Raw genomic sequence first — 26586 nt, 5'->3', positions numbered from 1 at the left:
ATAATTTCGATTTGTTTGAACTGCTTGATAATGCTTCTGTGCATGCAACTTTTTCTCCATTTGACCGACCTTCCAACTCTTATGGTTTGAAAGTTACCAATACAATCCCATTGAAAAAGTGGCCACCCTGTATATTGTTAATATTCTGCATTCTTGCGGATCCGCGATATTGATAATTTTTATCCCGCGGATTTGCAGGATTGATATTTAGGTGCGGGATTGGATTCCCTAGTTCTAGTTGGAGTGCATGTTCAACTCTTGTAGTTGACTAGATGGACGAATAAAGTCGAATATTTAATAATAAATGACGTGCTTTTACTGTTTACGCCCGTGACTTATACTGACACAAATTGTAGGTGTTTTTTGCTGGGTATTCTCCCAAACTTACTTATCCTTTCTAACTAAGAATGAGGTTCTCCCTCTTACTTTATAATTGTTCGATTTTTTATCGGATTCTCTAGAATACAATCATAACTCTCGATAAAAACTCAATAACGGAGTTATTGATAGAATCCTGCAGAAACTCGATTAGTCAAAGAAATATGGAAAATCAAAATTTCGACCGAAAACATAAATCACCCTGTAGATCCGAAAATTTGATAATTGGTATTGGGGTATTACGTTTTCTCTCTAAAGGAAATGTGTCTTTAAGCAAATTGATTCCGAATCAATTTATCCCAACGTGTCAGATCACCTTTAAAACTCACCAGAAACGTCAGATCAGAACGACAGAATGCATTATTTTTAGTTCGACTCGGAACTACTCTTTTAAAACACCGACGAAATGAGTTACTCTTGAAATGAAGCTCAGTGCATAGTCACCGCTTCAACAAGCATAGATAAGTTCCCTATAACTTATTTTCGTAACAGGTTCAGTGATGGCGAAACAGTTCTTGGATCCCGTTCAAGACGTCGAATAATTGAATAATTTAGTTTTTCCCTGCTCGACATGAACCAGATAGGAAGCTGCGATCTGTGCGAGAAACCCGCAACTCAAAGATGCGGAGGGTGCTACAAGATCTTCTATTGTTGCAAGGAGCATCAGAAGGCGGGATGGAAAGAACATAAGCAATGTTGCCGGCCATGTGAGGTGAGTTTTACGCTTTCATTCATCATTTCCGCCAATTGGTTTCGTAACGCTCGAGACTAGGAGGAGTCTCTGTGGAATGACTTCAATTATTGTTGCAATTCAGTAATTATACCTGTTCGAAAGTAAGTAGTTCAGTTGTTGCTGGTGTGATCTCATGTTGAAATTTAAAATTGTAAGTTGTGTTTGTGACTTTATATGTCAAATTATACAGGGTGTTTTCAAATTAGACGAGAACCTTGAAGGAGGTGTTAGTTATACTCATTTGGTGTCGATTGAACTATATTTATTGATAACCGAAAATAAACAGTTCCCAAGATATTTGAGTTCTTGTATTTTTCAAAAAAATTCTCACCTTACTTCATTTTTTGTCAAGTATTTCTACGTTGACCAAGTTTTATTCAAATTTTGGATTATTTTCATCAGAAAAGGATATGATATGTAAAAAAAACATGTATTAGAATATTAAATGTTGAAAAAGAATAAGAACTCGTTTGCTTTGAGAGTTGGTATATGAAGAAAATAATAGCAAATTTCTAATATAAATGTGCCTGTAAATCTTGAATTTCATATTTTATGTATGACAAAATTATTTGAAAAACCGAATTCCTTCTTTATTTCCTAAAAAGTTTTCGTTAGCATGCAGACACTAGTTTTGTTTCAACAGATTTGGATTTGAAAGGGATAAGAACCAAAGAAAGGAAAGTAATGAATGGAATATTTTTTTATTGCAATTAAACTCAAAATTTCAGTAGAAAATGTATTCATAAATTATGTTTGAAATGACCTCAACCATTCCTTATACGAGCACGTGGTCTCTTTCTTATCTCTTCAGTTGTTACTTTCCGCCTGAAATCTACTCTCAATCTACTCGCTGCTTCGTCTATTCTAATGGTGTTAGATCCGGACTTCTCGCTGACCACAAAATATTAATAAATATTACAAAATTATAATCGAATTTAGTCAACGTAGAAAAAATTGACGAAAAATGATGTGAGGTGAGAAATATTTTAAAAATCACAAAAATTCAAATATCTCCTGAACTGTTGATTTTTGGTTATCACTAAATATGGCTCAAACGACATCAAAATAGCCTTACTAACACGCCCTCCAAGGTTCACTATATACAGGGTGTTACATGAGTTTAGTCTAGTGGTGAATGCAGGTATTCTAGATAGAAATTTATTTAAAAAAATAAACAGATATCACCTAAAGTTTTTGTTACCTAAGGTTTGAATACTAAATTAAACTAAATTAATACATGATTTCATCCAAATAATAGGTAGCTCACATCAGAAAACATCAACTTCATAACGCTCACTTCTGTTCAAATGCAGCAACAAGGTAATATAGACCTTTCAGAAAAGTAGTGTAAATTAAGAATGTTGGCCTTAATTTTCGATATCCATAACTTGGGAATCAGCTGTACTATTTTGTTGAAATTTTGTGGATTTGCCCACCTCATACAGCCCTCCAAAACTTTTCAAGTAATTTCAATATTTCCAAAGTAGTACTCAGATTATTGAGTTTTTCCCTTTAGACATCGAAGTCTATATTTTTCACACTCTTTAGAGGAATGTAGTTATTGCAATGAAAAAATACATAATTCATTTTAATGATTGTACTTTTTACTTTGCATGGAAACATTTTCTCCGAAAGAGTAGTAGCCAACGAAATAATTCATGTTTTATGTAACATTTTCAAAGTACGGTCCTGTTTTATTTTCTTTTCCTGCTAATATTCGATGTGAACTGCAGATATTTTGAATTTGATAGCTTTCTGTTTAACTTAAATCTAAAACCCACAGCATGAATCACATGGTATCTCCGAAATTAACTGTCTTAGGTTACACAACAATCTAATTTTCTTTTCACTAGGATATGGCCAACCACTCATTTAACATCCTGTAGAGTGTTTATTCTTCGATAATTGTCTTTATTTGAATGGTTCTATGATTTCAATGGTATTTGCCAGTAATTGCTATTTGTTTCAATGAAGTATTATCAGAGAAAATAAAGTAAACTGAAAAAAGAGATTTCATATCTCAGAGAAGATTTCAACTGTAATTGTTGTAATTCAACGCCAAGTTGTTTGAAAATGTATAGTTAGTGTGATCTTATGTTGAAATTCAAAATTGTAAGTTACTTAGGTCCAATTGTTGAGGTTGAAGATGAAATTATAGAGGGTGTGCTTGTAGCTTGAAATGTGAAATTATATATAGAATGTCTATTCTGCAAGAGTTGTCTGTATTTGGATGGTTCTGTGATTTCGATGGTATTCCTAGTAATTGCTTTTTATTTATTAAATTTTATCAGGAAATAATGTACTGAAAAAAAATTTATATCTCATATAATATTTAAACAGTAATTTTTTGAATTCAGTGTTAAATTGTTCGCAAGTACTTCAGTAGTTTAGTTACCGGGAGTGTGATATCATGTTGAAATTCACAATTGTGAGTGACAAAGTGAGAATTGTTATGGTAGAAGATTAAATAAGAGAGTGTACATTTCGAAAAAGCAAACAGCTTTCCTCGAAATCATATAGACAAATATTTGAAACTTAGGAATTTTCAACTTACCTTAAATCTTTTTTTTTTCCAAAGGTTGCTGAGGATGATCGCCTCGGCCGGCATCTGGTGTCGACAAAACTAATCAAAAATGGCGAAATTATATTCAGGGAACGTGCCATGATACAAGGACCAGCTCAAATTACCATTCCTGTTTGTTTAGGCTGTGGAAAAGCAATAAATGAATCTAACAGTCATCCTTGTACAGAATGCGGATGGCCTATGTGCAGCGAGATATGCCAAAAGAATCCAAATCACATACCAGAATGTCGTTATACCGTACAACGTGGTGATAAGGTGAGAAGTCATTTTCTTGAAATCGTTCACTGTAATCTTGTAATCTTCATTTTGAACTATTGAAATGTAGTTTGGGAGGTTTCTATGGTCAACTTTAATAGTATTTTCTAAGCGCATTTCCAAGACGAAGAAGGATAGTGCATAAAAGGTTCTGTTGAAAAAACTGCAAGAAATTGAACCAAATAATAACAAAAACCGTTCTTCTTCATCAATCGTTCACATTCAAAATGACATGTTTGACAAACAAGAAGTCTGGTTTGTGCGTTGAGCATCAATGACATGCATGGATGTCAGACATGTGTTCAACTTTCATTTCACGCATTAATGCCAGTTTATGGCAACCCTTATATGGCAAAGTCACCATGCTCCGATAGTTGCTGTTATTAAGCAACAAAATCCCTTTGAGAGAGAGCGCACCATTCAAAATTGGATATCAAAATTATATTCACGAAATTTTTCATGAACATTTATTGCAAGAGGAGACCATCTATCATCTCAAAATTCATAATCATTTGAAGTCTACTGCTGGACATACGCCTCCCTTGCTATGTTCTGCTGCGTATTTAGTTGTTCGCTATCCTGTCTACCAATGAAGTTCCCAACATTGATCTGTCCATGGCGTCCTTGAAGATGTATCTCAGTTTCCTAAATGCCGCCCATGCCAAACCTATTCTTCTTGAGCAAGTTCTGCACCTTAGTTAGGATAATATATATTGAGTTATTGGGTATAGGTGACCAAATTTATTCCAGTGAAATACTCTTTATTTTTATTCAGCAATGACGACGTTTAGGCTATTGTTTGTAGCCATTCTCAAGTCTAAAAAAATTATCCTACTCTAAATCCTACAATAAATACTATAATATCACAAATACTCTTTAAAAAACAAAAAATAAATACAATAAATACTATACAATTTTAAATACTCTTCAAAAACACAAAAAAAAATCACACTTTGTGACACTATCTCAAACGACAGAAGACAAGACATGGAAAATAGAGAATTCTCTCACCATTATGAAATAAGTATTTCTACAACAGAGTAAGCACCATCGTTATTATTATTTCATCATTCATGATCTCTAAGATGCGAAAACATATATATTATGTAATTATATTCTTGGGAAATCTTCTCGCCAAACAAATTTTACGGAAATATCAGATGGAATTAGAAAAACTGAAATCCTGTTTTATCAACTGAATTATTAAATACTGCAGGTTTCCATCAAAAACTTTGGGATGATCCATCCGATCTACCAATGCGTTACAGTATTAAGATGTTTGTACCAGAAACAATTTCTACCAGAAGTTTGGGCCAAACTAGAAAAACTTCAATCACATTCTGAGGAGAGAAAGAATACGCCAAAATATAAAAATGAAAGGGTCCAAGTAGCTGAGTTTATCAGGAGGTTCTTCAAGTTGGATCAAATTTTCACTGAGGAAGACATCATGGAAATTTGTGGTATTGTGATGGTGAGTTGAAGAATTATAATTTTTTTTCCAACCAGATTATTTCCAAATACTTTGCTAACAATTAAATAGTTAAGCGGAAATAACTTTTTATAGAACTGTTATATTTTGAGTATTAGGTTTACAACTTTGCTTCCGACGTTTTGCAATAGATTGCTGTAGCGGTCAGAGGTAGTCGAAATAAATAGATCGTATATGGCATACCATAAGATTAGGAATTTTTAAACATAAAGCCATCAAAATATAAGTCGATTTGTGTCTGCATCATGAAGTTAATTCCGATTAAACATGTCAGCTTACTAGCCAAATTCTTGTCAATTGCGGGAGGATTAAATTTTCTGCTTTAATATGAAGAAATCTGCGGCTGAGGCCCATCAAATGCTCTCAAATAACTATGGTGAGGCCGCTATTAATGAAAAAATGTGTCGAGAGTGGTTTTAACGCTTCAATAACGGTGATCTTGACGTCGAAGACCAGCCAAGAGAGAAGGTTTTCGAAGATGCAAAATTGAAGGCATCACTTGATCAAGACTCGTGTGAAACGCAACAAGTATTGGCAGGATCCTTGGGACTTTAGGTGTTTTAGCATGACTTTCAAGTCATGGAAATGATTCAAAAACAAGGAAATTGGGTGCCGTACGAGTTGAAGCCGAGAGATGTTGAACGAAGTTTGTTTGCTTGTGAACAGCTGCTTGCAAGGCAGTTAGGGACCTGCTGGGTCTGACTTTTCAAATATGACCGAATCAATCACAGGTGATCATTGTTGAACGCAATTGATGTGTTTGAGTCGAGAATTGAAAGACAAACGGACGCAATATAACGAGAGACATGATAAAATGATTCTACAGCATGACAATGCTCGACCCCACGTTGCGAAAGTGTTCAAGACATACTTGGAAGTTGGAAACGTAGAAATGGCAAGTTCTTCCCACCCACCGTATTCTCCAGACGTTGCTCCTTCCGACTATCCCTTGTTTCTATCAATGGCATACGGCCTGGCTGACCAGCACTTCCGGTCTTATGAAAAAAATTGGATCGATTCAATATGACCAGTTTTTTCATCGCAAGGTATCGTACGCTGCCCGGAAGATGGGAGAAAGTAGAGGCCAGCAATGGACAATACTTCGAATCATAAAGGTATAACCAGTTTTTTACAATAAAGCCTCGAATCTCGGAAAAAACGGCGGAAGTAACGTTGTACGCCTATATGTACTTTGAATGAAGTTTTTAAATATCTCCTTGGACATGAAATATTTTTGACAGAAAGAATCATTTTTAGGTGAATTGTCATGAAGTACCCTTAGGCGATCCACCATATATCGGAATCTATGACACCTGCTCAATGCTCGAACACAGCTGCAGACCTAATTGCAGCAAAAGCTTTGCTAACGATGGCAGCATAGTTTTGGTGGCATCAGAGGACATAGAGAGGGGTGATCATCTCAGCATATGCTATACTGATCCACTCTGGGGAACACCAAATAGAAGACATCATTTATATGAAAGCAAATTTTTCTGGTGTAGTTGTCCACGATGCTCTGACACAACAGAATTTGGGACTCACTTCTCTGCAATGAAATGCCGAAAAAAGTAGGATTTATTCATTTTTTTATAACTATTCAAACCCAAGATGACAAATTTGTGGTAAAAACGGGCCAACAAAATAGTGTTAGACAAATAATGCGAAAATCCATACAAATTTACATGATCTACTAATTATACAAGGTGTTTCAGATGTGAACCTTGAAGGTGGTGTTATTATAGTATCATTCATTTGCTGCCGATTGAGCTATATTTATTGATTACCGAAAATCAACAGTTTCCGAGATATTCGATTTCTTGTGATTTTTAAAAAAATTCTCACTTCACTTGATTTTTCGTAAATGTTTTGTACGTTGACCAAGTTTGATTTAAATTTTGGATTATTTTTATCACAGAAAATTCACGTTTTGAAGGGATGGTATAAACAAAGTCTCAGAGTTGATCATATTGGCATGATTTTTCGAGAAGGTTTCAATTCTTACTTTTTTTTAGGCTTATCTAGGCAATCCTATCATCATTATCAATGCATACAATGAGAAGATTTGCAAAATTGGCCAAATATTCTAATATGTTTTTTTTAGGAACTGTGGAGGATATCTACTTCCAAAAACATTCCTTGAAAAGACAGACAATACCAAAAATTCTGATTGGCATTGTGAAAAATGCGAAGAAACCGCCTCTTGTTTCTCAGTACAAGATATTCTTGAGAGAATAGGGACTGACATGATTGAGTTGCCGAAAGGAGATCCTGAAGCGCTCAAGAAATTCATAGATTTAAACAGTTTGTATCTGCATCCCAATCATTATTTTTTGACTGAAAGTCGACTAGCCTTAATACAAAATATTGGACAAAGCGAGGATGGTTTGGTCAATGTTTCTGATGAAAATTTGGATATCAAGGCTAAAACAGCTGCTCAATTGTTGAGCTTGTTCAGTGTGTTAACTCCAGGTGAGGGAATTGTTTCTTACTCAAACGTTGGAAAATGCGGACTTAGTGGTAGCATATAGTATAAGGAAAGGATAGTAAGCCAGTGTAGTGCTTTTTTCGATTTTGTTGATGTTGAGCGCCATCTAGTTGTACTCACGTTTAACTCGAATTTTAATGTCAACAATTGGTCCGTAAAGTGGAGCCCTCTGAAAAAATTTGTGTTATTTTGAAAAACTAAAATATTTGAAATAGAGTGGTCAGAAGATTTCTATATTTTGAATAAATATTCAATGAATATTCGAATATTCAAATGTAGTGGTACCTTAATAATAACATAAAAATTGTTGGCAATGTCATGCGACCCCTTTTCAACCACGCCACTGAATGAATTATCGTATTATTTCTGCGCCATCTATAGCTCATGATTCAGCACCATCTATTATCGAGTTACTTCTCCACTTTGGGTAGTCACGAAATCCAACTACAGTAGCGACCCCTGGTGACTATTTCCTTGCCGTCAAACGCTGGTTGGCTTACTATCCTTTCCTTATACTATGGAAGTAGATAGTGACATATTTGAATGCTGAAATGATCACAGAAATATTGGGATGGAAAGTAAATATCAGCTGAAATTTGAAAGAAAGTTACCTAATATTGAAAACGGTGACATTCCAATAATTTTAGATCATCAAGCAGTCGGTTTCGACTGCTTGAAGCAGTCCGTGTGTGGCCACACTTAGTCTGGTCAAGCATATTATGCTACAGTCATGGTCATAAAAAAAGAAGAATTAATATGCTGTTTGATAGGTATAATATGGTTATTACTGTTTGGAGAGTTGTTCTCGAGCCAAGTACGAGGTGCACCCTCTACCGGGGTTAGGCTATCCAGCGGTCTCTGCCTAAGACTCGCTTTCTCACACCATCGTGGAGAAGTGACTCGGTTGCAATTCGACGAATCCTTTAAATTCGCCGGGACCGATGTAGTGTGGCCCATACAGCGCCATCTATGAGCAGACCGAGTAACTACAATTCATTTCATACACATTTCAAACACATACATATTGAATAGAAATTTCTTTCTCTAATTCTGTGGTTATTCCGTTCATTCTTCCACATCTTGTAGAACAAAATAGTGCGAGAATATATCAGAAACGCACAGTTTTCATGGTTTTATTTTATTATTCTATGTTGGCACTCCGAACTTTCCGCTACGGCTTTATCTGTCAATTCATCAAATTGCCTTAAAGAAATCAGTTCTGCCAACCAACATTTTACAATGCAAAAATCACTAAATTATATTTATGGAAATATATCATTAATTTCAATGAAAATGCAATGAATTAGAGAAAATAATGTATAATACTCGTACAGAAGGCTCATTCTACCACTCGTTCATTCCAAAACTCGCCACTTCGTGGCTCGTTTTTGAATTTTGAACTCGTGGAAGAATATCAATGCCTTCTGCACTTGTATTATAAATAACTATTATAAGAAGGCAATATTCAGAAACTAAAGATAACATTTAATAATATTTTTTTAAGAATAATGAAAAAAATTTATGTTAATCATCACTCCTCCTTTTCAAGAAGACGGATAGAATGACAAAATGTCATTAATTTTGTATATGCAACATTTGAACTCGACGATTCTGGATTCTATAACGATGATCATGTAAGAAATCTGATGCGATGATGTTAGATGTACGATGTAGAAGCTATATTTCGATAATATTCTAGCTTTTTTTTTGGAAATTGATTCAAAATATTATGTAGGTTATCATTTCTTTTTATATTGTTAGATATTTCTCAGAGAACATATGTAAACTAACATATTTGGAACGTTTGAAACTTTTGAACTTTGGATAAATTTAGAAGGTACTTTCTTCAATTTCTACCATATTAATGTGTCGAGAATTGGTATTATTATAAATTTTTGGTCTATTATTTTCCAGCTGAGAGAAGATTAAGAGGAATGGTGTTTTTCGAGCTTCACGCTGCAGTTTCTGAAATGGGTAGAAGAAGTTTTGAACCAAATATCATGCATTCCAGGCTTGAGGTAAGTTAATGATTTCCGTATTTGAATTGTTCCGAATATAAAAAAACGATGGAGACGAAATCTTAGATCCATTTTGAATTCTACACCCAAAAATTAATCAGGCATAGTTGAAAAGTGGCGACCAGCAAAACGTCTATAGGCATTTGTTATAGTACCTTCCTTGGTGAGGCGTTCTCTGCCATTTTTATTGTGTGCTCTTTCTCGGGGATTTTGGTGTTTCATACCGGTTACATTGATGGAATCGTCAATATGGCAACGTTGTGGTCCCTGCCATATACACCAACCATCTTCACTGCAAAGCGTGGTGATTTTACCGATTGTACGTTTGGGTTCATGTCCGAAGCCGTTGTTCTGGGAAATGTCCAGCCTTCGAAGGTATCTTTCAGTCTAGAAATGAGCCAAAACAGTACCAAAATTTTTTGGGGCAAAATATTGTATTTTTTACTTTGATTAGAGTGAGTAAGTGAGGGTTTGTTATGATGATTACAATAATGAAAATAATTCAAGATCAGCTAACTTTTGCTAGTAAATAATCTAATGAAACATTGTCGGAAAATATCCAAACATATATGTATTTGACTTGTCCCATACACTAAGGTGTCTTGAGGGACCAATAAAGATTATTATTATTATTATTATTGAAAATTTTGCTGTTACAGGAAGCCAAAAAGTACTTGAACGAATGTATCGATCAGTTGAAGAATGAACCTAGTTGTTTACCAGAAGGACAAATCTTGAATCAGGCGAAGCAAAATTTGAAAGACATCGATGTAATCCTACAGAAAATCCAGAACAATGGAAGTGATTCTGTCCCGGTTATTTTATAGCTTTGTTATTCTATAAATGAAAGAATGAATATTAAATGGTTTAAGGAATACTGTAATACTTTTCTCATTAGATCAATTCTCGGTTTTGTAAATTCTCGTGCAGATATCTGTTTCGGACTGTAATAAGTAGAATGTTGACTTTAAGAAGAGAAAACTGTTGGGAGTTTACAGCACCAAAGAGAAGTTTGAAGTATTGACCCATAGGTGGCGGGCAGAGTATTCCACAAATATAGTGACTTGATTGAATATACTGGCGACAATTTGTTCGAATTGAGCCTAAAAATGGCGAATGGAGAGATAGAACCATAGAACTTGAGAATACAATTGACTGAACTGAACTGACATTTGGTTAAAATTAAAATTATTGGGCCCGATAGTCCTTGATTGTTTATAGAACAAATTAATTCAACTGAAGAATATACGGTGATTTAATAAAATGGTCCTTACATTTTTAATAGATCCCAAAAATCAGGTACACGGAGAATGTAAACGAAAAGCCGCCATGTTTAGGCTCGGCCAATTTGGAGTCAAAATTTCAGAATACAATTAGTATCCAATCAACTTGTAAAATGAATAATGGAATGATATTTTGGATAGGTACATTTATCATGTGTACGTACTATTCCAACTTCTATATCTCAAGGAAGTTCTTCTTTACGATATTTCAATCCCAATGGAGATTTCTATTGTTTAATCCCGAAGGAGGTTGTACTTCTTGATATTTTTCAATTCCAAGAGAGGTTAATAATTAAGAGAGATAAATTAAATTAAATCTCAAATTAAACTAGTGAAGGTACTTATCGTTCCTGAAGTCTCGATAATTATTGAAAATCTTTCAGAAAATTATCTCTGTTTCTTTCTCTTCATACGCGCATCCGTTGGTGTTTCATCGGCGACCAACCACACACGATGAATCGACAAACCACCGCGTCTTTGAAAATTTCAGTTGAGTAACATAAATTGAAGCGTGCAAAATCGTTGCATAATACGTCCTCCAAGGTTCACGTCTAATTCGGAAGCACCTTGTATAGGTAATACATGACTGAACTTGATTATCGTTTTACATCTATGTATACACTGATGGAAATACATAACTGAAAATTTAGAGAAATTCGACTCACCAGGAAGAATTAATTCAGGGATAGCAGTCATCCAGTGTACTATGACTGGCTAATGATTTCATTTCATCTTTGAAATACCTATGACAAAATAACTTTTCCGCATATGTTCAGGAGCTTTATCTCTAAGCAATGAATTGTTCACTTTTACGAGACAAAAGTTTTCTTATTATTGGATGATTCTGACATTTACTATAACTATTTTCATATCGAGCCATATAACATTCGCCGCATTTTAAAGTATGTTGGGTATATTAAAGTATATTAAAAAGAAATAAAGTTCTAAAGCACGAATCTCGGAGCAATAACGAGGTACAGTACAAACACCGGATCAACACAAAAACAAAGAGTTTTAGAAAATTTCCCCTCAAGTACATAATTGGAAAACCAGCGATGCTAGCGTCCTTTAGCGGACGTCACGGGAACTAAATTACTATTCCAGAGGTAAGTACCTTAGTTCCTCCACTATATATACTTACTTTATGATCCTATTCACCTTGTTTGACGCTAGAATTTCAATGAATAAATCAACATCAATTCCGTCATTCCAGGCCCACCATTCAAGAAAAATTTCCCTGAAAATTCCAATAACCTCATCTCAGACCTCCACTTCGGAAGATGAATTAACATCAGGGTAGTAATTTAAGATGTAGAGTGAAATTTCAATGAGTAGAAGCAGTATTTTCCCCTTCTGTCCTCGCCTTTAATTTTAGAGAAGATAAAACACCGGGCGACTCAAGTAAGAGGTGTGTTAATCGTTCTAATTATTCTCATTATTATATAGTGCATAATTTACACCCCTAAGAAAGTGTGCTCAACTTCATTATGAGAATCGTGTCGTTTTAACTTCCCTTTTCTACTTCGAGGGAATAATGAACGAACTACAGAAATTTATTGTGGTTTTCTTGATAAAGTTGGATGGAATTCTGCCATTCAATTTATCAAAAAGGTACAAACATACCAGGCCACTTGAAAAGTCCCTGGTCTACCATAGTCAAACACATGTTTTTGGCTAAATTCGATTTTATTATTCCTTCGAGGGTGATACAGCGATTATAGCGATCTTCCAACTTTTCGGATAAAGTTGCATGGAATTCTGCCATTCAATTCATCAAAAAGGTACAAACATACCAGGCCAATTGAAAAGTCCGTGGTCTACCATAGTAAAACACATGTTTTTGGCAAAATTCGATTTCATTACTTAACATAGTTGCCTTCGAGGGCGATACAGCGATTATAGCGATCTTCCAACTTTTCGATACCATTTTTGTAGTATCTACGATTTGTTTTTCGCTTCAAAATAGGCCTCAGTTTTGACGATTAATTTTTCATGCGAGCTAAATTTCTTTCCAGCGCGCATTCCTTTGAGGTCTGAGAACAGTAAAAAATCGCTGGGGGCCAGATCTGGCGAATATGGTGGATGCAGAAGCAATTCGAAGCCCAATATTCGCAATTTTGCCATTGTTTTGATTGATTTGTGACACGGCCCATTGTCTAATTATTCTCAATTTCATATAGTGCATAATTTACACCCCTAAGAAAGCTGAATTATTTTGAACCAAAACAATTGAAAAAAAAATTATGAAACTAAATGGACAGAAGGTATACTTAAGTTTAGATTCAAATCTCAATGATTATGTATTTGTACAAAAAGTTAATGTACCTACACAATCCAAAGTCAATCTATCGAATCAAATCAGAATCGAAAGTCAAAATTAAATCTATCAAACATCAAGCAGTAAAATTATTTAATTACAAAATTGAAGACAATAAATGTACAGAAAAACACGACATGCAATAAGTTTATGGTTAAAATATAAATAATTACAGAATTCTTCTATCTTATACTATATATGTTATCTTTGAAAATACTGGTCTCCTTGATTGGTAATTTATATTTCTTTTCCTTTTCCTTACCGAAGAAATTCCATATAGCTAAATTCTCATCAGGCCCCAATGATGCTATAAAACAAATTAGACTTTTAATTGGCAATTCCTTTTTTCTTCATTAAACCTACATCATGATAAAAAAATGGGCGATATGCGAGAGATATGCAACTGGCTGAGTCAAGCCAGTAATAGACAAATATGGAAGAGAAGGTAAAAAGCTTTCATTCAGGATGATGGAAAACATCTTAAGAAATTTCAGATGTTTTGGCTAGTGGTCCACATGGAATATTGAAATTGTTGACAAATAGCGGTGTTTCATATCATGACAACTGATGGAATCTTCAATAAGGCAGCTCGGTGGCCCCTGCCTTATAAACCTCAAATCTGTATAGCGGAACGTGGTGGTTATAACCCGAGCTCGCATGGTATGGCTTAGCAGGTTTTCAGTTCAGCTCGTTTCTCGAAAAAGAGCTTGAAAATGTACCATTTTGCTCTAACTGCTCTATTTTCTGAGATTTCATCATTAGATATCAAATTTGAACTTGCCTGTACGGCAAGTCATCCTGTCATCAACAAATTGAAAGAAACATTTTTCGGATTCCCAGAATTGTATTCCAATTATGATGCAGATATAATGAAAATAACGTATGATACATGTCTTGCAACGCTCTCAAACTTGTTGCGAGTGATTCATGCTATACCTACTGAATATGATTGCATGTAAACTCTCATTATATTGGTGTACAACTTTGCTTCCGCCGGTTTGCAATAGATGGCTGTTGCGGTAAGTGGTAGTTGAAATGATTAGATTGTAGATGTCATTCAATAAGCTTAGGTATTTGTTAACATAACGCCATCGAAATATAAGTCGATTGTGTCTGCATCATAAAGTTATTTTCGATTAAACATGTCAGCTTACGAGCCAAGTTCTAGTTATTTCCAGGAGGTTTTAATTTAATGCTTTAATATAAAGAAATCTGCAGCTGAGGCTCATCGAATGCTCTCAAATACCTAGGGCGAGGCCGCTAATAGTGGAAAAACGTGCCGAGAGTGGTTTCAACGCTACAAGAACGGTGATTTTGACGTAGAAGACCAGCATGGCGGTGGAAAAGAGAAGATGCAGAATTGGAGGCATTAGACTTGATCAAGACTCGTGTCAAACGCAACAAAAATTGGCAAGATCATTGGGAGTGACGCAACAAGCCAATTCGAAAAGCCTGAAAGTCATGGGAATGATTCAGAAACGAGGAAATTGGGTGCCGTACGAGTTGAAGCCGACATATATTGAACGGCGTTTGTTTGTTGTGAACAGTTGCTTGCAATGCAAATACGGAAGGGATTCATACATCGCATCGTGACTGGAGACGAAAAAATATGTTCATTACGATAATCCCACGTGTCCCAAGTGCAGAAAATCATAGGGCCATGCTTCCACGTCGACGGCAAAACCGAATATTCAAGGTACCAGCTCGGCGTAGTGTATTATGAGTAGTTAAAACCAACTGAAACTATCATAGGCGAACGTTATCGAACGCAATTTTTTTTACGCAATACAACGAGAGGTCTCTTACTTCATCATGTCTGATGAAGTGATTTTACAGCATGACAATGCTCGTACCCATGTTGCGAAAGTTGCCAAGATATACTTGAAAACGTTTAAATGGGTAGTCCTACACCACGTACCGTATTCTAAAGACGTTGCTCCCACGGACTATCAATTGTTTCGATAAACCAGCACTTCCGGTCATATGAAGAAGTAAAAAATTAAATTGATTCGTGGATCGCTTCAACAGATGACCAGGCTTTTCAACACGGGCTTTGTACGCTGCCCAAAAGATGGTAGGAAGTAGTTTTTACAATAAAGCCTCGAATTCCGGATAAAACAGCGGAAGCAAAGTTGTACGTTTTTGTATTATGTAGTTGAAAAATAAGATGATATGAAATTTTATCGAATGATAATGAGCACTTATCGAACTTGTATAATTATTTCACTCACCTAATCTTTTTCCACTTTTATCCCATAGTAGATATGACAATCTTGTTGAATGAAAGTTCATGTCATCTACTACTGTATTGAGGTTACTCTGTACTACAATGTTATGAGGCAATTTCCCATCTATTGGTCGATCAAGCCAAAATCCCACCTACAACAACAATGTTAAAAAAGTTTTCCAACCGTGTTTCTTCAAAAATAGTATATTGTGCAACAGGTAGAGAAAGTCCAACTTTTCTCGCGAGTGTGAAAGTTTGTGGCACGAGGCTGCAAGGCAAGTGCCGCAAACACACAAGCGAGAATAGTATATTGTGGGGCAAGTGCCGCAAACACACAAGCGAGAATAGTATATTGTGCAACAAGTGGGGAAAGTCCAACTTTTCTCGCTCGTGTGTTTGCGGCACTCGCCTTTCAGGCTCGTGCCACAAACTTCCACACTCGCGAGAAAAGTTGGACTTTCCCCACTTGTTGCACAATATACTATTCTCGCTTGTGTGTTTGCGGCACTTGCCTTGCAGCCTCGTGGCACAAACTTTCACACTCGCGAGAAAATGACTTTCTCCACATGTTGCACACTATACTTTTCCTACAACTGCAAAAATTTTAATAATTCAAGTAATGGATTTGATTCAAATCAAAATGGCCTTCGTTGACAGTATGTGCTAATTTATTGCGTTTCTATAGAAACGACTCAAATGCCCAATTTCATTGGTCTACCAAGCGAGGCGTGGGCAAAGTGCCGTGGGGAATAATATTTCCCACAGTATGAGCAATACATCGTTTTGGAATTGAGTAAGCTTTGTCCTTCATAGCAGTTGTAGGAAAAAGGACTTTTCCTACAACTGCTATGAAAAGTAGCGTATTCTTCATAGCCTACTCAATTGCAAAACTATGTATTGCTCATACTGTAGAAAATATTATTTCTCACGGCACTTTGCCCACACCTCACTTGGTAGACCAATGAAATTGGGCTTTTGTGACGTTTCTATGGAAACGCAATAAATTAGTACATTCTGTCAACGAAGGCCATTTTGATTTGAATCAAGTCCATTACTTGAATTATTGAAATCTGTGCAGTTGTAGGAAAAGTATAGTGTGCAACATGTAGAGAAAGTCATTTTCTCGGTCGTATATTTGCGCCACTCGCCTTTCAGGCTCGTGCCACAAACTTCCACACTCGCGAGAAAAGTTGGACTTTCCCCACTTGTTGCGCAGTGTACTATTCTCTACATGTTGCACACTATACTTTTCCTACAACTGCACAAATTTCAATAATTCAAGTAATGAACTTGATTCAAATCAAAATGGCCTTCATTGACAGTATATGCTAATTTATTGCGTTTCCATAGAAACGACTCAAAAGCCCAATTTCATTGGTCTACCAAGCGAGGTGTGGGCAAAGTGCCGTGAGAAATAATATTTCCCACAGTATGAGCAATACATAGTTTTGAAATGGAGTAAGCTATGAAGAATTCGCTACTTTCAATAGCAGTTGTAGGAAAACATCTTTTCCTGATGAATCAATCGATTTACGTCATAACAAAACTTATTTGTATGGAAAAGACAATTCGTCTTCTTAGTGTTTTCTTTGAGCAACTCATTCGAGTTATGAAATAGAAGATAAAATCATGAGATAAACTCAATAATGAGTGAAATTTACTCAGGATATTCCTACAAAAAAAAATATATAAGGTGAAAAATCTGGAATGACGCAGAATTATTTGTCATTGAACTGGAATCACATGCATATCTGAAACTTGACATGCCAATCAGAGACACGAGTCAAATTTGGATTATAGAAAATTCGAACATGACAAGTGCTCTTGATTGGTTCATTCTACAAAAGCATTAAATACGTACTAGTAATACCACAAGTAAGATTAAATTATGGCGATAAGTCTGTCGATATATAACTTAGCAAATGTTAGTTACTTGCAAACCTAAATGGAATAAATTCAAACAAAATTGAAATCTCTCAAACCCAATGAAAGGCAAAAATCAGAAATGACGGCAGAATTGTTTGTATTGTATTGACAGGCCACTCAAAGTCCAAGTCAAGTGTGCATTATAGATAATAGTCTGAACATGACTAGTGCTGAAATTAGTTCAAAACCCACATACATGATAATTTGCTATTGAAATTATATTCTCAGGAGGTGAGCATAAATTTTGTACTGAAGATTGAAAAAACTAGTGCCTCATCAGTTTCAGATGTCGTGTTAGCATTTAACCCTAAAACTTGCAATAGAACGTTGTGTAGAGATTAACCTAGCAATAAACTATCAGAAATGTGATATAGAGTTAAATTCTGATAGTCAGACTGTAATCAAAGCACTGACCTCACATATCATCGATTCTAAGATGGTATTGGAGTGCCGAAGAAAACTAAATGAAATAGGCAACAATAACAAAGATCTCTTTATTCAGGATTCTTGTCCACTCGGGATAGAGGGAATGAAGAGGTCAACACACTTGCCAGAAAAGACCTTTCTGTGGCATAGACAATTGTACCTAAAAAAAGGAGATTCAGGAGGAGAGAAAAACCGAAAGAGAAACACTCTGACGGAATCTTCGTTGTTTGAATCATTCCAAACAGTTTCTCCGAAACTTTTACACTGCGAGATCCAAGAACTATCTGGATCTTAGCAAGAATATACTATACCTCCTCACTGGATTCCTCACATGTCGCCTTAGGAAATATCACATGAGAATGGGTCTAGCAGAACATGACGAGTGCAGATTCTGTGAAGAAGAGGAAGAAACTTCGGATCACCTGGTGACGGAATGCCCCACCATAACTAACCAACGCGAAATCTGCTTTGTACAAGAACTTGAAGAAGTGAGGAATTAGGCTCCTTGAAGCCATCCCAGATACTGGAGTTCATTAGAACTCTGGAACTGGAAGGTGAGCTGAAGATCACGTTATGAAGATAATAGCTGTGATGTGGAGCACAATAGACCAATAGGTCGCAGTGAAGCGGAACATTCTCAATTAAATTTAAATCTGAATCCAACCCCAGAACAACTGTCATAGTATTGTTTTATAGTACTAGCAGACATTTGTGAGAAATTTAGCATGGGCAGGGGCATGAAAATGGAAATGAAAAATGACATAGGGTAATGAAGCAATAGGAAGAAGAAGAAACTCATGGTTGAAGAACTTGAGAATATGGTACAATTGCAATAACTACCAATTGTTTAGCTCTGCAGTATCGAGAATAGGCATAGCTTTGATGATAGCCAAACTTCGGAACGAAGACGGTACCTGAAGAAGAAGAATGAAGCAATAAGATTTGCACTCACCACCAACTCGGCTGAATTAGGATTGAATGCAAGACAGTCAACTCTTGCGCCATTAAGATTTATTCCTGTGTGAACGTTCTCTGGTTTGTTGATATCCCAAAGAGTGCAAAAGCTATTTCTGGTACTTTTTCCTATAGACAATACTGACTCCTTCCAAGGATGCCAATCAATTGCCTGAAAAACAGTTTTTATCATTGATAATTTGTTATCATATATATATATCAACAATTTTAATTCCCAATATACAACAATAGTAATAAATTTGATAAGGGGTGTAAGAAATTGATAAGTGTTATAATGTCACTCTTCTTTATTCCATTTAGTCGACGTTTCGATCCCGATGGGGACCTTCTTCAGGACTCTACAATAGCAATAGAAAACAGTCAAAAATGATACATTACAGAGCATGTAAAAATAAAAATAGTTAATACCGAAATACAGAGTTGTAAAGATCTTATTTGAACACAAATCAATAGTTTTCAAGAAAACAATGAACAAGAACATCAACAATTTCAGCGAAAAAAGATCTGATACTTCGTTAGCAAAGGAGTAGAAATCAATTATAATCATGTAAATAAAGTAAACAGAATAATCAAATGAGAGGTTGTCAAAAATGCTGTCAACCAGACTTTCCACAGAATACAAGCACATGACAGATGAAACATAGAATTGCATTAAATCACATTGGTCGCAGCAATTCACTCTCTCCGAACTCAGAACAGATGCGATTGTTAAAAGATGCCATGAACCGAAATCCAATATCCCTACGACTGCAGAACTTGTGGAAATTCTCCCTCCATGTGATTCATCCAATTCCCTCCCACTGAACTGGTCATAATGAATAATATTAGCTCCATCTATTCTTCTTTGATTCATTATGACCAGTTCAGTGGGAGGGATTTTTTGTTTTGCAACTCTATATTTCGGTATGTACTATTTTCATTTTTACATGCTTTGTGATGTATTATGTTTTTACTGTTTTCTATTGCTATTGTAGAGTCCTGAAGAAGGTCCCCATCGGGATCAAAACGTCGACTAAATGGAATAAAGAAGAGTGACATTATAACACTTATCATTTTCCCACACCCCCTATCAAATTCAAACAATAAAGCATGTGTAGATGTAATCTCAGTATTACTTACCATAACTGGATGTGAGTCGCAGTGAACTTGAAACATTAAGCTCATTGATGGTAAATGCCAAATACGGATGTAAGAATCATCTCCATTCGTAGCTAGGTAATTTTCATTGCATGATAGTTTAGCGCTGAATATTATTCCTTTGTGAGCCTGGCATTTGGAAATTATTTGGGTGAGATCATGGTCCCATAATATTATCATGCCGATTGTTGTGGCTATGATTAAAAAATCGGTTGTATATACGATATAGGTAATTTTACCTTTAAATGGTAGCCAGTTCGCTGTCCTCACCATCTGTGGAAACATTATTAATATAATATTCGATCCATGTTTTAACAATAACTTTAAGCTTTGCATATTGATATACATATGCTCCAATCAGTTCTTTTAAGGATTGTATACAGTCCGCACCATAGCCAATTCCGTTATTATTGATGCTACGATTTCGGTTGAATGGTCAAACAGGTAGCATTTTTAGTGTTCTTCTCGATACCGAAAACAAAAAAAATTGACAGTCGCGTTGTCATAATATTTCATTGAATGATATTTTTTTAAATGGAACACCCTATATTTTTTCATGCATTTCGATTCATAGTAACATTTTTAACAACAAAGCTCATATCACCTTTCTTCCTAAAGTGGAAAATGAGCGACTTATTCTGAAATATTTATTTCTTTCACTAGTACAAAAAATTAATTTGTTGAATAAAACCTCATGATTGTCCAAACAACCATTTTTTGTACTTATACGAATGACAATATTTTGTTACTAATAGCAAAATAAGACAGTAAAAAGAAAAAAGTGTGCTGGGATGTGAACTCGTGGAACCCGTGATCATCATATCGCAATACTCAATTGACACCACTAAGCTATTTGGTATCTATTGATATACAAAACGATAATTTCCATCTGAAAGCCATTTCGCTAGCCGCATTCATTTTGTGAATCAATAGTGTCAATAGAAGGGCCCAAATATGTGTCAACAAGAAGGAGTAGTTTTTGAACATTTACTCGATATTTTATAGCGCTTTATCAAATCCGTTTGTCATAAATGTTTCCTATTAACACAACTGTCTTATTTTCACCTTTACGAAAAAAAGTCAAATGAGCTCTATTGTTGAGAATGTTATAACGCATCGAAATTCATGAAAAAATATAGGGTGTTCCATTGAAAAAATATCATTTTATAAAATATTATGACAACGCGACTGTCAATTTTTTGTTTGTTTTCGACATCGAGAAGACCACTAAAAATGCTACTAGTTTGCCCATTAAACCGACATCAATCGTATCATCAATAAGAACGGAGTTGGCAATGGTGCCGACTTAATTTGGAACACCCTGTATACATTTAGGCAACAATGTCACATTTGATGAATGAATTATTCGTCATTATTATAGGTCCGATTATCATGGAAGAAAGTGAATTGAGTTGAGCTGTATACACGTATGATATGAAGAAATGAGGGTTTGAATTGTACCGGGTTTTTCACCATAATTTGACCCCCCCTTTAACTTTGTTACTAGAAGAGTTACAAAAAAATGTTTTCTACAAAAGTTTTACGAAATCGACTAGTGTTTTTTAAAATGATTTCACAAAACGAAATATATACAGAGTGGGCAACATATTCATAGCAACTTCATTTTTTCAAATGAAACACCCTGTATATTTCTCTATATTTGACTAGTTCTTTTTCTCCTGATTTCGAATATATAACATATGTTTGGCCTATCTCTCTTATTCTGAGTACCACAGAGTTTCAAATTCTAAGAACCACCTGGCAAAAGTAATCAATTTTCAAGTGGAAGGCTGCGATAACTCAAAATGCCCTTTTTGAATTATCTCGTTGGGAACGATATGACATACGTTTTTCACTATAAATTGGATTTGGATCATTTGGATGCAACTCCATATATTCTCCCCTTGTAGCTTTCTTATTTGATTGTTCTCTACATAAAGCGAAAATATTTCAAATTTTTCCGCTTCTGTGTAGTGCATATTCGATGAATAGTTTTTTCAATGACAAACGTATGTTATATATCGTAGCCAACGAGATAACTCAAAAAATGGCATTTTGAATATCGCAGCCTTCCAATTGAAAACAATTACTTAGCTTGCCAGGTGGTTCTTAGAATTTGAAACTCTGTGATACTCAGAATAAGAGAGATAGACCAAACATATGTTATATATTCGAAATCAGGAGAAAAGGAGCTAGTCAAATATAGAGCAATATATCGAATATGTACTACACAGAAGCGGAAAAATTTGAAATATTTTCGCTTTATGTAGAGAACAATCAAATAAGAAAGCTACAAGGGGAGAATATATGGAGTTGCATCCAAATGATCCAAATCCAATTTATAGTGAAAAACGTATGTCATATCGTTCCCAACGAGATAATTCAAAAAGGGCATTTTGAGTTATCGCAGCCTTCCACTTGAAAATTGATTACTTTTGCCAGGTGGTTCTTAGAATTTGAAACTCTGTGGTACTCAGAATAAGAGAGATAGGCCAAACATATGTTATATATTCGAAATCAGGAGAAAAAGAACTAGTCAAATATAGAGCAATATACAGGGTGTTCCATTTGAAAAAATTAAGTTGCTTTGAATATGTTGCCCACTCTGTATATATTTCGTTTTGTGAAATCATTTTGAAAAACACTAGTCGATTTCGTGAAAATTTTGTAGAAAACATTTTTTGTACCTCTTCTAGTAACAAAGTTAAAGGAGGGTCAAATTATGGTGAAAAACCCGGAACTTCGATAATTTTATTCAGGTACACGAAGTGCAATTTTCATGAGACATGCGGAAATTTTCAAGATCATTTCTTACTTTTTTCATTTTTACGTCGCATATTCCTATTTTTCCGCCCTTGAGTGACAACGCTAATAGGTCTCCCTCATTGTTCCATTGGATCACATTATCTACTCCTGGCAATTTTAACAAGAACTCTCTACCAGAGAAGTCTGGATAATGCATATAAATGGTACCATCAGGTAAGGCTGCTGTGATAAATTCACATGGTCCCCATTGTACTGCTTGTCTGGTCCCTGAAATATGATATTGATCAATTGCTTGATATGACTACATCGTCAAAAGTTTTCGCCCCCTAGGTTTCCCAAGAAATACAAAAATCTATGTTCTGGAAATGGGATGAATATTTTCCTCTATTTCAACTGCATGATGAGACAAAATAGGAAAAAATTATCGATTAATTTAGGTAGGAGATAAACATAATTTTGTTTGATTATTTTTGATCATAAGTGGTAGTAGATATATCAATTTCAATGACAACTTACCGTTTGTATAATCACTTCCTATTGCCATATCGCACACGTATTCTGGATTTTGAATTAATGGCTTTTTTCTTGACTTCACTGGCCAATGAACATCTACTTCATCTTCGTTATCTATCCTTGCTTTTTGTTTGGGTGAGAAATACAGAACTCTACGAGGGCTTTGAAATAAGGTGCTGGCTAGTCTGGAAATTAAAAAAAATAATATATATATATATATATATATATATATATATATATATATATATATATATATATATATATATATATATATATATATATATATATCAGTCCCGAAGTATTATTCAATAGCAAGATAGAAATGTTATTCGATATTATAAAATACAGTTCCTTATTCAATGACATTCATAGCTTGGAATTTTTAGAATATACTTCAAAAAATGAAATGAATCAATGTATTCTTCACAATAAAGTAAAGAGTTTATAACTCACATCAAAACGATTTTGATAAAAAAAAAATTGGACTGATTATAACAATTGTTTTCCCATATATCATTGTTTTTTTCAAGTGACGTTACTGATCCCAGGTTGCTTAAAATTATTTTAGATTCCGCTTTGAATTTTATTTGATTTATTGCCATTTTTGTGAAATATTTATGCAAATTGAAAATATGTACTGTTTATGAGATCAATAAACTTAATACTTTCATTTGTGAGATATGTCAATCAATAAATATGATGGAAATTGTTGTTGAATAGTGTTTAACAAACAATAATAGAAATGTTAGGAATACTACGAATAAAATAAAACTTGCCATGTTGATTTTCAATGTCCTGAACGAATAGGGCACGACAACAAGAAGAAACAATAGTTAATATGTAAAGTCCTCCAACGAAGCCTATACAGGAGGGTGATTCATTGGTAAAAGGGTGGAAACTGAGGCTAGAGAGGCGACACTGAGGTGAGTCAAAATAACCTATATTTGAAGGTCTAATCTCTCTTTATGAGAAAAATACCGAGTGTTTTATTGATTTTGTCAATTTCTTCAATTAACAATAACTTTCAAACCCTTTACTAATGAATCACACTTTATAAACAAGGTGGTAGATAAAATCACTTTACTCACACGTCTTTATATTGATTCTTCTTATAGAAATATTGCATGTAGTTGACCCCATATTCCTTTTTGGGAAATTTTCGGCAATAATCTCTACATGAAATGCTTACTGGAATTGGATGTTTATGAGAAACTTTGAGAGATTCGAATGTACTACCACGAAGAGGAATGAACCTTTCTGATGATGAATCGAGCTGTAAAATATTATGTTGTTACCAATAAATAATAGTTATAATTAATAATATAAGTAAAATATATGGATATGATAAATAAACAATTCTTATAGGAAAATATTGCAGTGAAATATTCTGTACATTGATGTGACTAGAAGGGACAGGTATGAATAATAAGGTATAATTCGTTTTATGAAATATCTGAAATGAAAAAAAAACAATACAAATTTACTCATATTATATTTCACTTATAGAGATCAACCTATTGATTTCAACAATTAACAATCAGATTATTTTGTATAAGCATAATTTCATCTGAGATATGATTAGTATTTAGATTTCATATTGTTTCAAATTCTGAATTAAATATATATTGTTTTTTACTTGTATGTTAGATATTATGTTTATATATTCATCAAGATATTTTATTCCTCTTGAAATGATTTAAATGTCAACTTGTTATTATCATATTCAAAACATTGTTTCTACAATTGCATTATTATTTCAATATCTCATCTATTATTGAAAACATATGATTAGGATTATTGAATATATTCATTGAGATGGCTTGAAGATACTAAGAGTACTCTTTGTTTATCACGAATGGAATAATAGAAAAACAAGAAATTTCATTGATATTTAATATAATTTGAAATAAAAACTCACACTAGTGTTTGATTCCATCGATAATTAGTATTATGTCACTAACATTCGAATTATTAATGAAAAATTATCGAACTCTACATCGATTTGACTGCAGTCAGTTGAACAAATATTATTGAAATGAACATCTGGTCCCATTTCTTATAAATCAATACAAATATGAACATCTTACCTATTGGTCTTAGTCCACAAAATTTCTTCATTCGATCTGAATATTTTGCTTTACTCATTATTTTTACTTTCAAGTGAGTTATAATAGCGATATGAAATATTGCTATGTTTATCTGATCAAACCTTGAAAAAGTCTTAGTGTTCAGGTTAATGCAGAACAAATTGTATCGAATGTTAGAAGAAATTACAAAATGCAGAGGAATATATCAGAAGGAGTGTTGAGTTCATGGAAAGAAGGCAAAGATTTAATTTTCGAAAAATTTGTGAAATCTAATAAAAAAATTGGTTCCGTCCTAAATGTAACTTTGAATGAAAGAAATTCGAACGGAGGAATATTTATACTTTTTCTATGATTTTATGCCATATTTTTTAGGGAAAATTGTTCCGAAATAGTTATAAATTATATCTAAAAAGTATCATGCCATTTTATGTTTTCATGGTAATTATAGATCAAGAAGTTCAACTTCAGATTCATCTTCAGTATATTCGAATAAAAATCTATTAACGAGATTTAATGAAAAATTACATGAATACGAATAAATCCAATTGTGTTTTCTCATTATAGATGTTTCTCGTCTTAACTACCATTTTTCCAAAATCTTCTAAAAGCTTAAGTTAATATGTCTATGCGAAATGTTATTTATTTCTTTTGAGAAATAAAATGGATGTACAAAAGTGAAAGATCATTGATGTTTTAAGGATCTAGGTATTCAATGAAAATTGTAATTGGTTCGATACCTGTGGAACGAATTGGAATATAAGAACATTTATTTATTGCATAGAAAAATAATAATTGCTGTTATTGCTTCTCAAATGATCATCGGTTTTCACGTTTTGTTCGAAACTTTTTATTCAAGAAAAGATTGGAAAATGAGACACATCCATTGATTATATCAACATCTCACTTGGATGCTAGTGGCCCTTGATTTATGTGGATCTATATGAATTCGATAAACACTTTTTTATTACAATTACAACGTTGCTTCCG

The 26586-nt window shown here is 34.3% G+C and overlaps 2 protein-coding genes across 5 annotated transcripts; one reads left to right on the top strand and one right to left on the bottom strand.

Annotated features, from left to right (window-relative positions):
* Positions 1–743: 743 nt before the first annotated feature.
* On the top strand, positions 744–10817 carry LOC123682937 (SET domain-containing protein SmydA-8-like). Of its 3 annotated transcripts, none has more exons than XM_045621786.1 (7): positions 744–1090; positions 3690–3950; positions 5167–5421; positions 6697–7007; positions 7541–7908; positions 9839–9942; positions 10602–10817. In XM_045621786.1, exons 1-7 carry the CDS (start codon positions 950–952, stop codon positions 10767–10769), a joined length of 1608 nt encoding a protein of 535 aa, XP_045477742.1. In that variant the 5' UTR covers positions 744–949; the 3' UTR covers positions 10770–10817. The 3 variants fall into 3 exon arrangements, with proteins under 3 accessions (XP_045477742.1, XP_045477744.1, XP_045477743.1); XM_045621788.1 differs by lacking the exon at positions 744–1090 and adding an exon at positions 1100–1212; XM_045621787.1 differs by lacking the exon at positions 744–1090 and adding an exon at positions 1160–1262.
* A 2801-nt stretch (positions 10818–13618) lies between these two features.
* Positions 13619–25716, bottom strand: LOC123682936 (cell division cycle 20.4, cofactor of APC complex). 2 transcript variants are annotated; one of them, XM_045621785.1, is made up of 8 exons: positions 25600–25716; positions 24601–24785; positions 23516–23697; positions 23049–23266; positions 20216–20506; positions 19074–19247; positions 15774–15921; positions 13619–13849 (listed from the first exon to the last, which is right to left on the bottom strand). In XM_045621785.1, exons 2-8 carry the CDS (start codon positions 24636–24638, stop codon positions 13725–13727), a joined length of 1176 nt encoding a protein of 391 aa, XP_045477741.1. In that variant the 5' UTR covers positions 24639–24785; positions 25600–25716; the 3' UTR covers positions 13619–13724. The 2 variants fall into 2 exon arrangements, with proteins under 2 accessions (XP_045477741.1, XP_045477740.1); XM_045621784.1 differs by lacking the exon at positions 25600–25716 and adding an exon at positions 25431–25577.
* Positions 25717–26586: the final 870 nt, after the last annotated feature.

Source organism: Harmonia axyridis, chromosome 6 (genome assembly GCF_914767665.1).
Source record: "Harmonia axyridis chromosome 6, icHarAxyr1.1, whole genome shotgun sequence".
Lineage (NCBI taxonomy): Eukaryota > Metazoa > Arthropoda > Insecta > Coleoptera > Coccinellidae > Harmonia > Harmonia axyridis.
The sequence above is the reverse complement of the archived record's forward strand: the minus strand, read 5'-3'. Positions and strand labels throughout refer to the sequence as shown.

What these genes read in the sequence shown, in the direction of transcription:
- LOC123682937 (XM_045621786.1), top strand. Translation starts at nt 950, where the DNA reads ATGAACCAGATAGGAAGCTGCGATCTGTGCGAGAAACCCGCAACTCAA. An exon ending in AATGTTGCCGGCCATGTGAG is followed by an intron (nt 1,091 to 3,689) that starts GTGAGTTTTACG and finishes TTTTTTCCAAAG; the next exon opens with GTTGCTGAGGATGATCGCCT. An exon ending in GCAATGAAATGCCGAAAAAA is followed by an intron (nt 7,008 to 7,540) that starts GTAGGATTTATT and finishes TGTTTTTTTTAG; the next exon opens with GAACTGTGGAGGATATCTAC.
- LOC123682936 (XM_045621784.1), bottom strand. An exon ending in CTAATTCAGCCGAGTTGGTG is followed by an intron (nt 15,922 to 19,073) that starts GTGAGTGCAAAT and finishes TTGTTGTTGTAG; the next exon opens with GTGGGATTTTGGCTTGATCG. An exon ending in TAAAAGTGGAAAAAGATTAG is followed by an intron (nt 13,850 to 15,773) that starts GTGAGTGAAATA and finishes TTTGTTTTATAG; the next exon opens with CATCATTGGGGCCTGATGAG.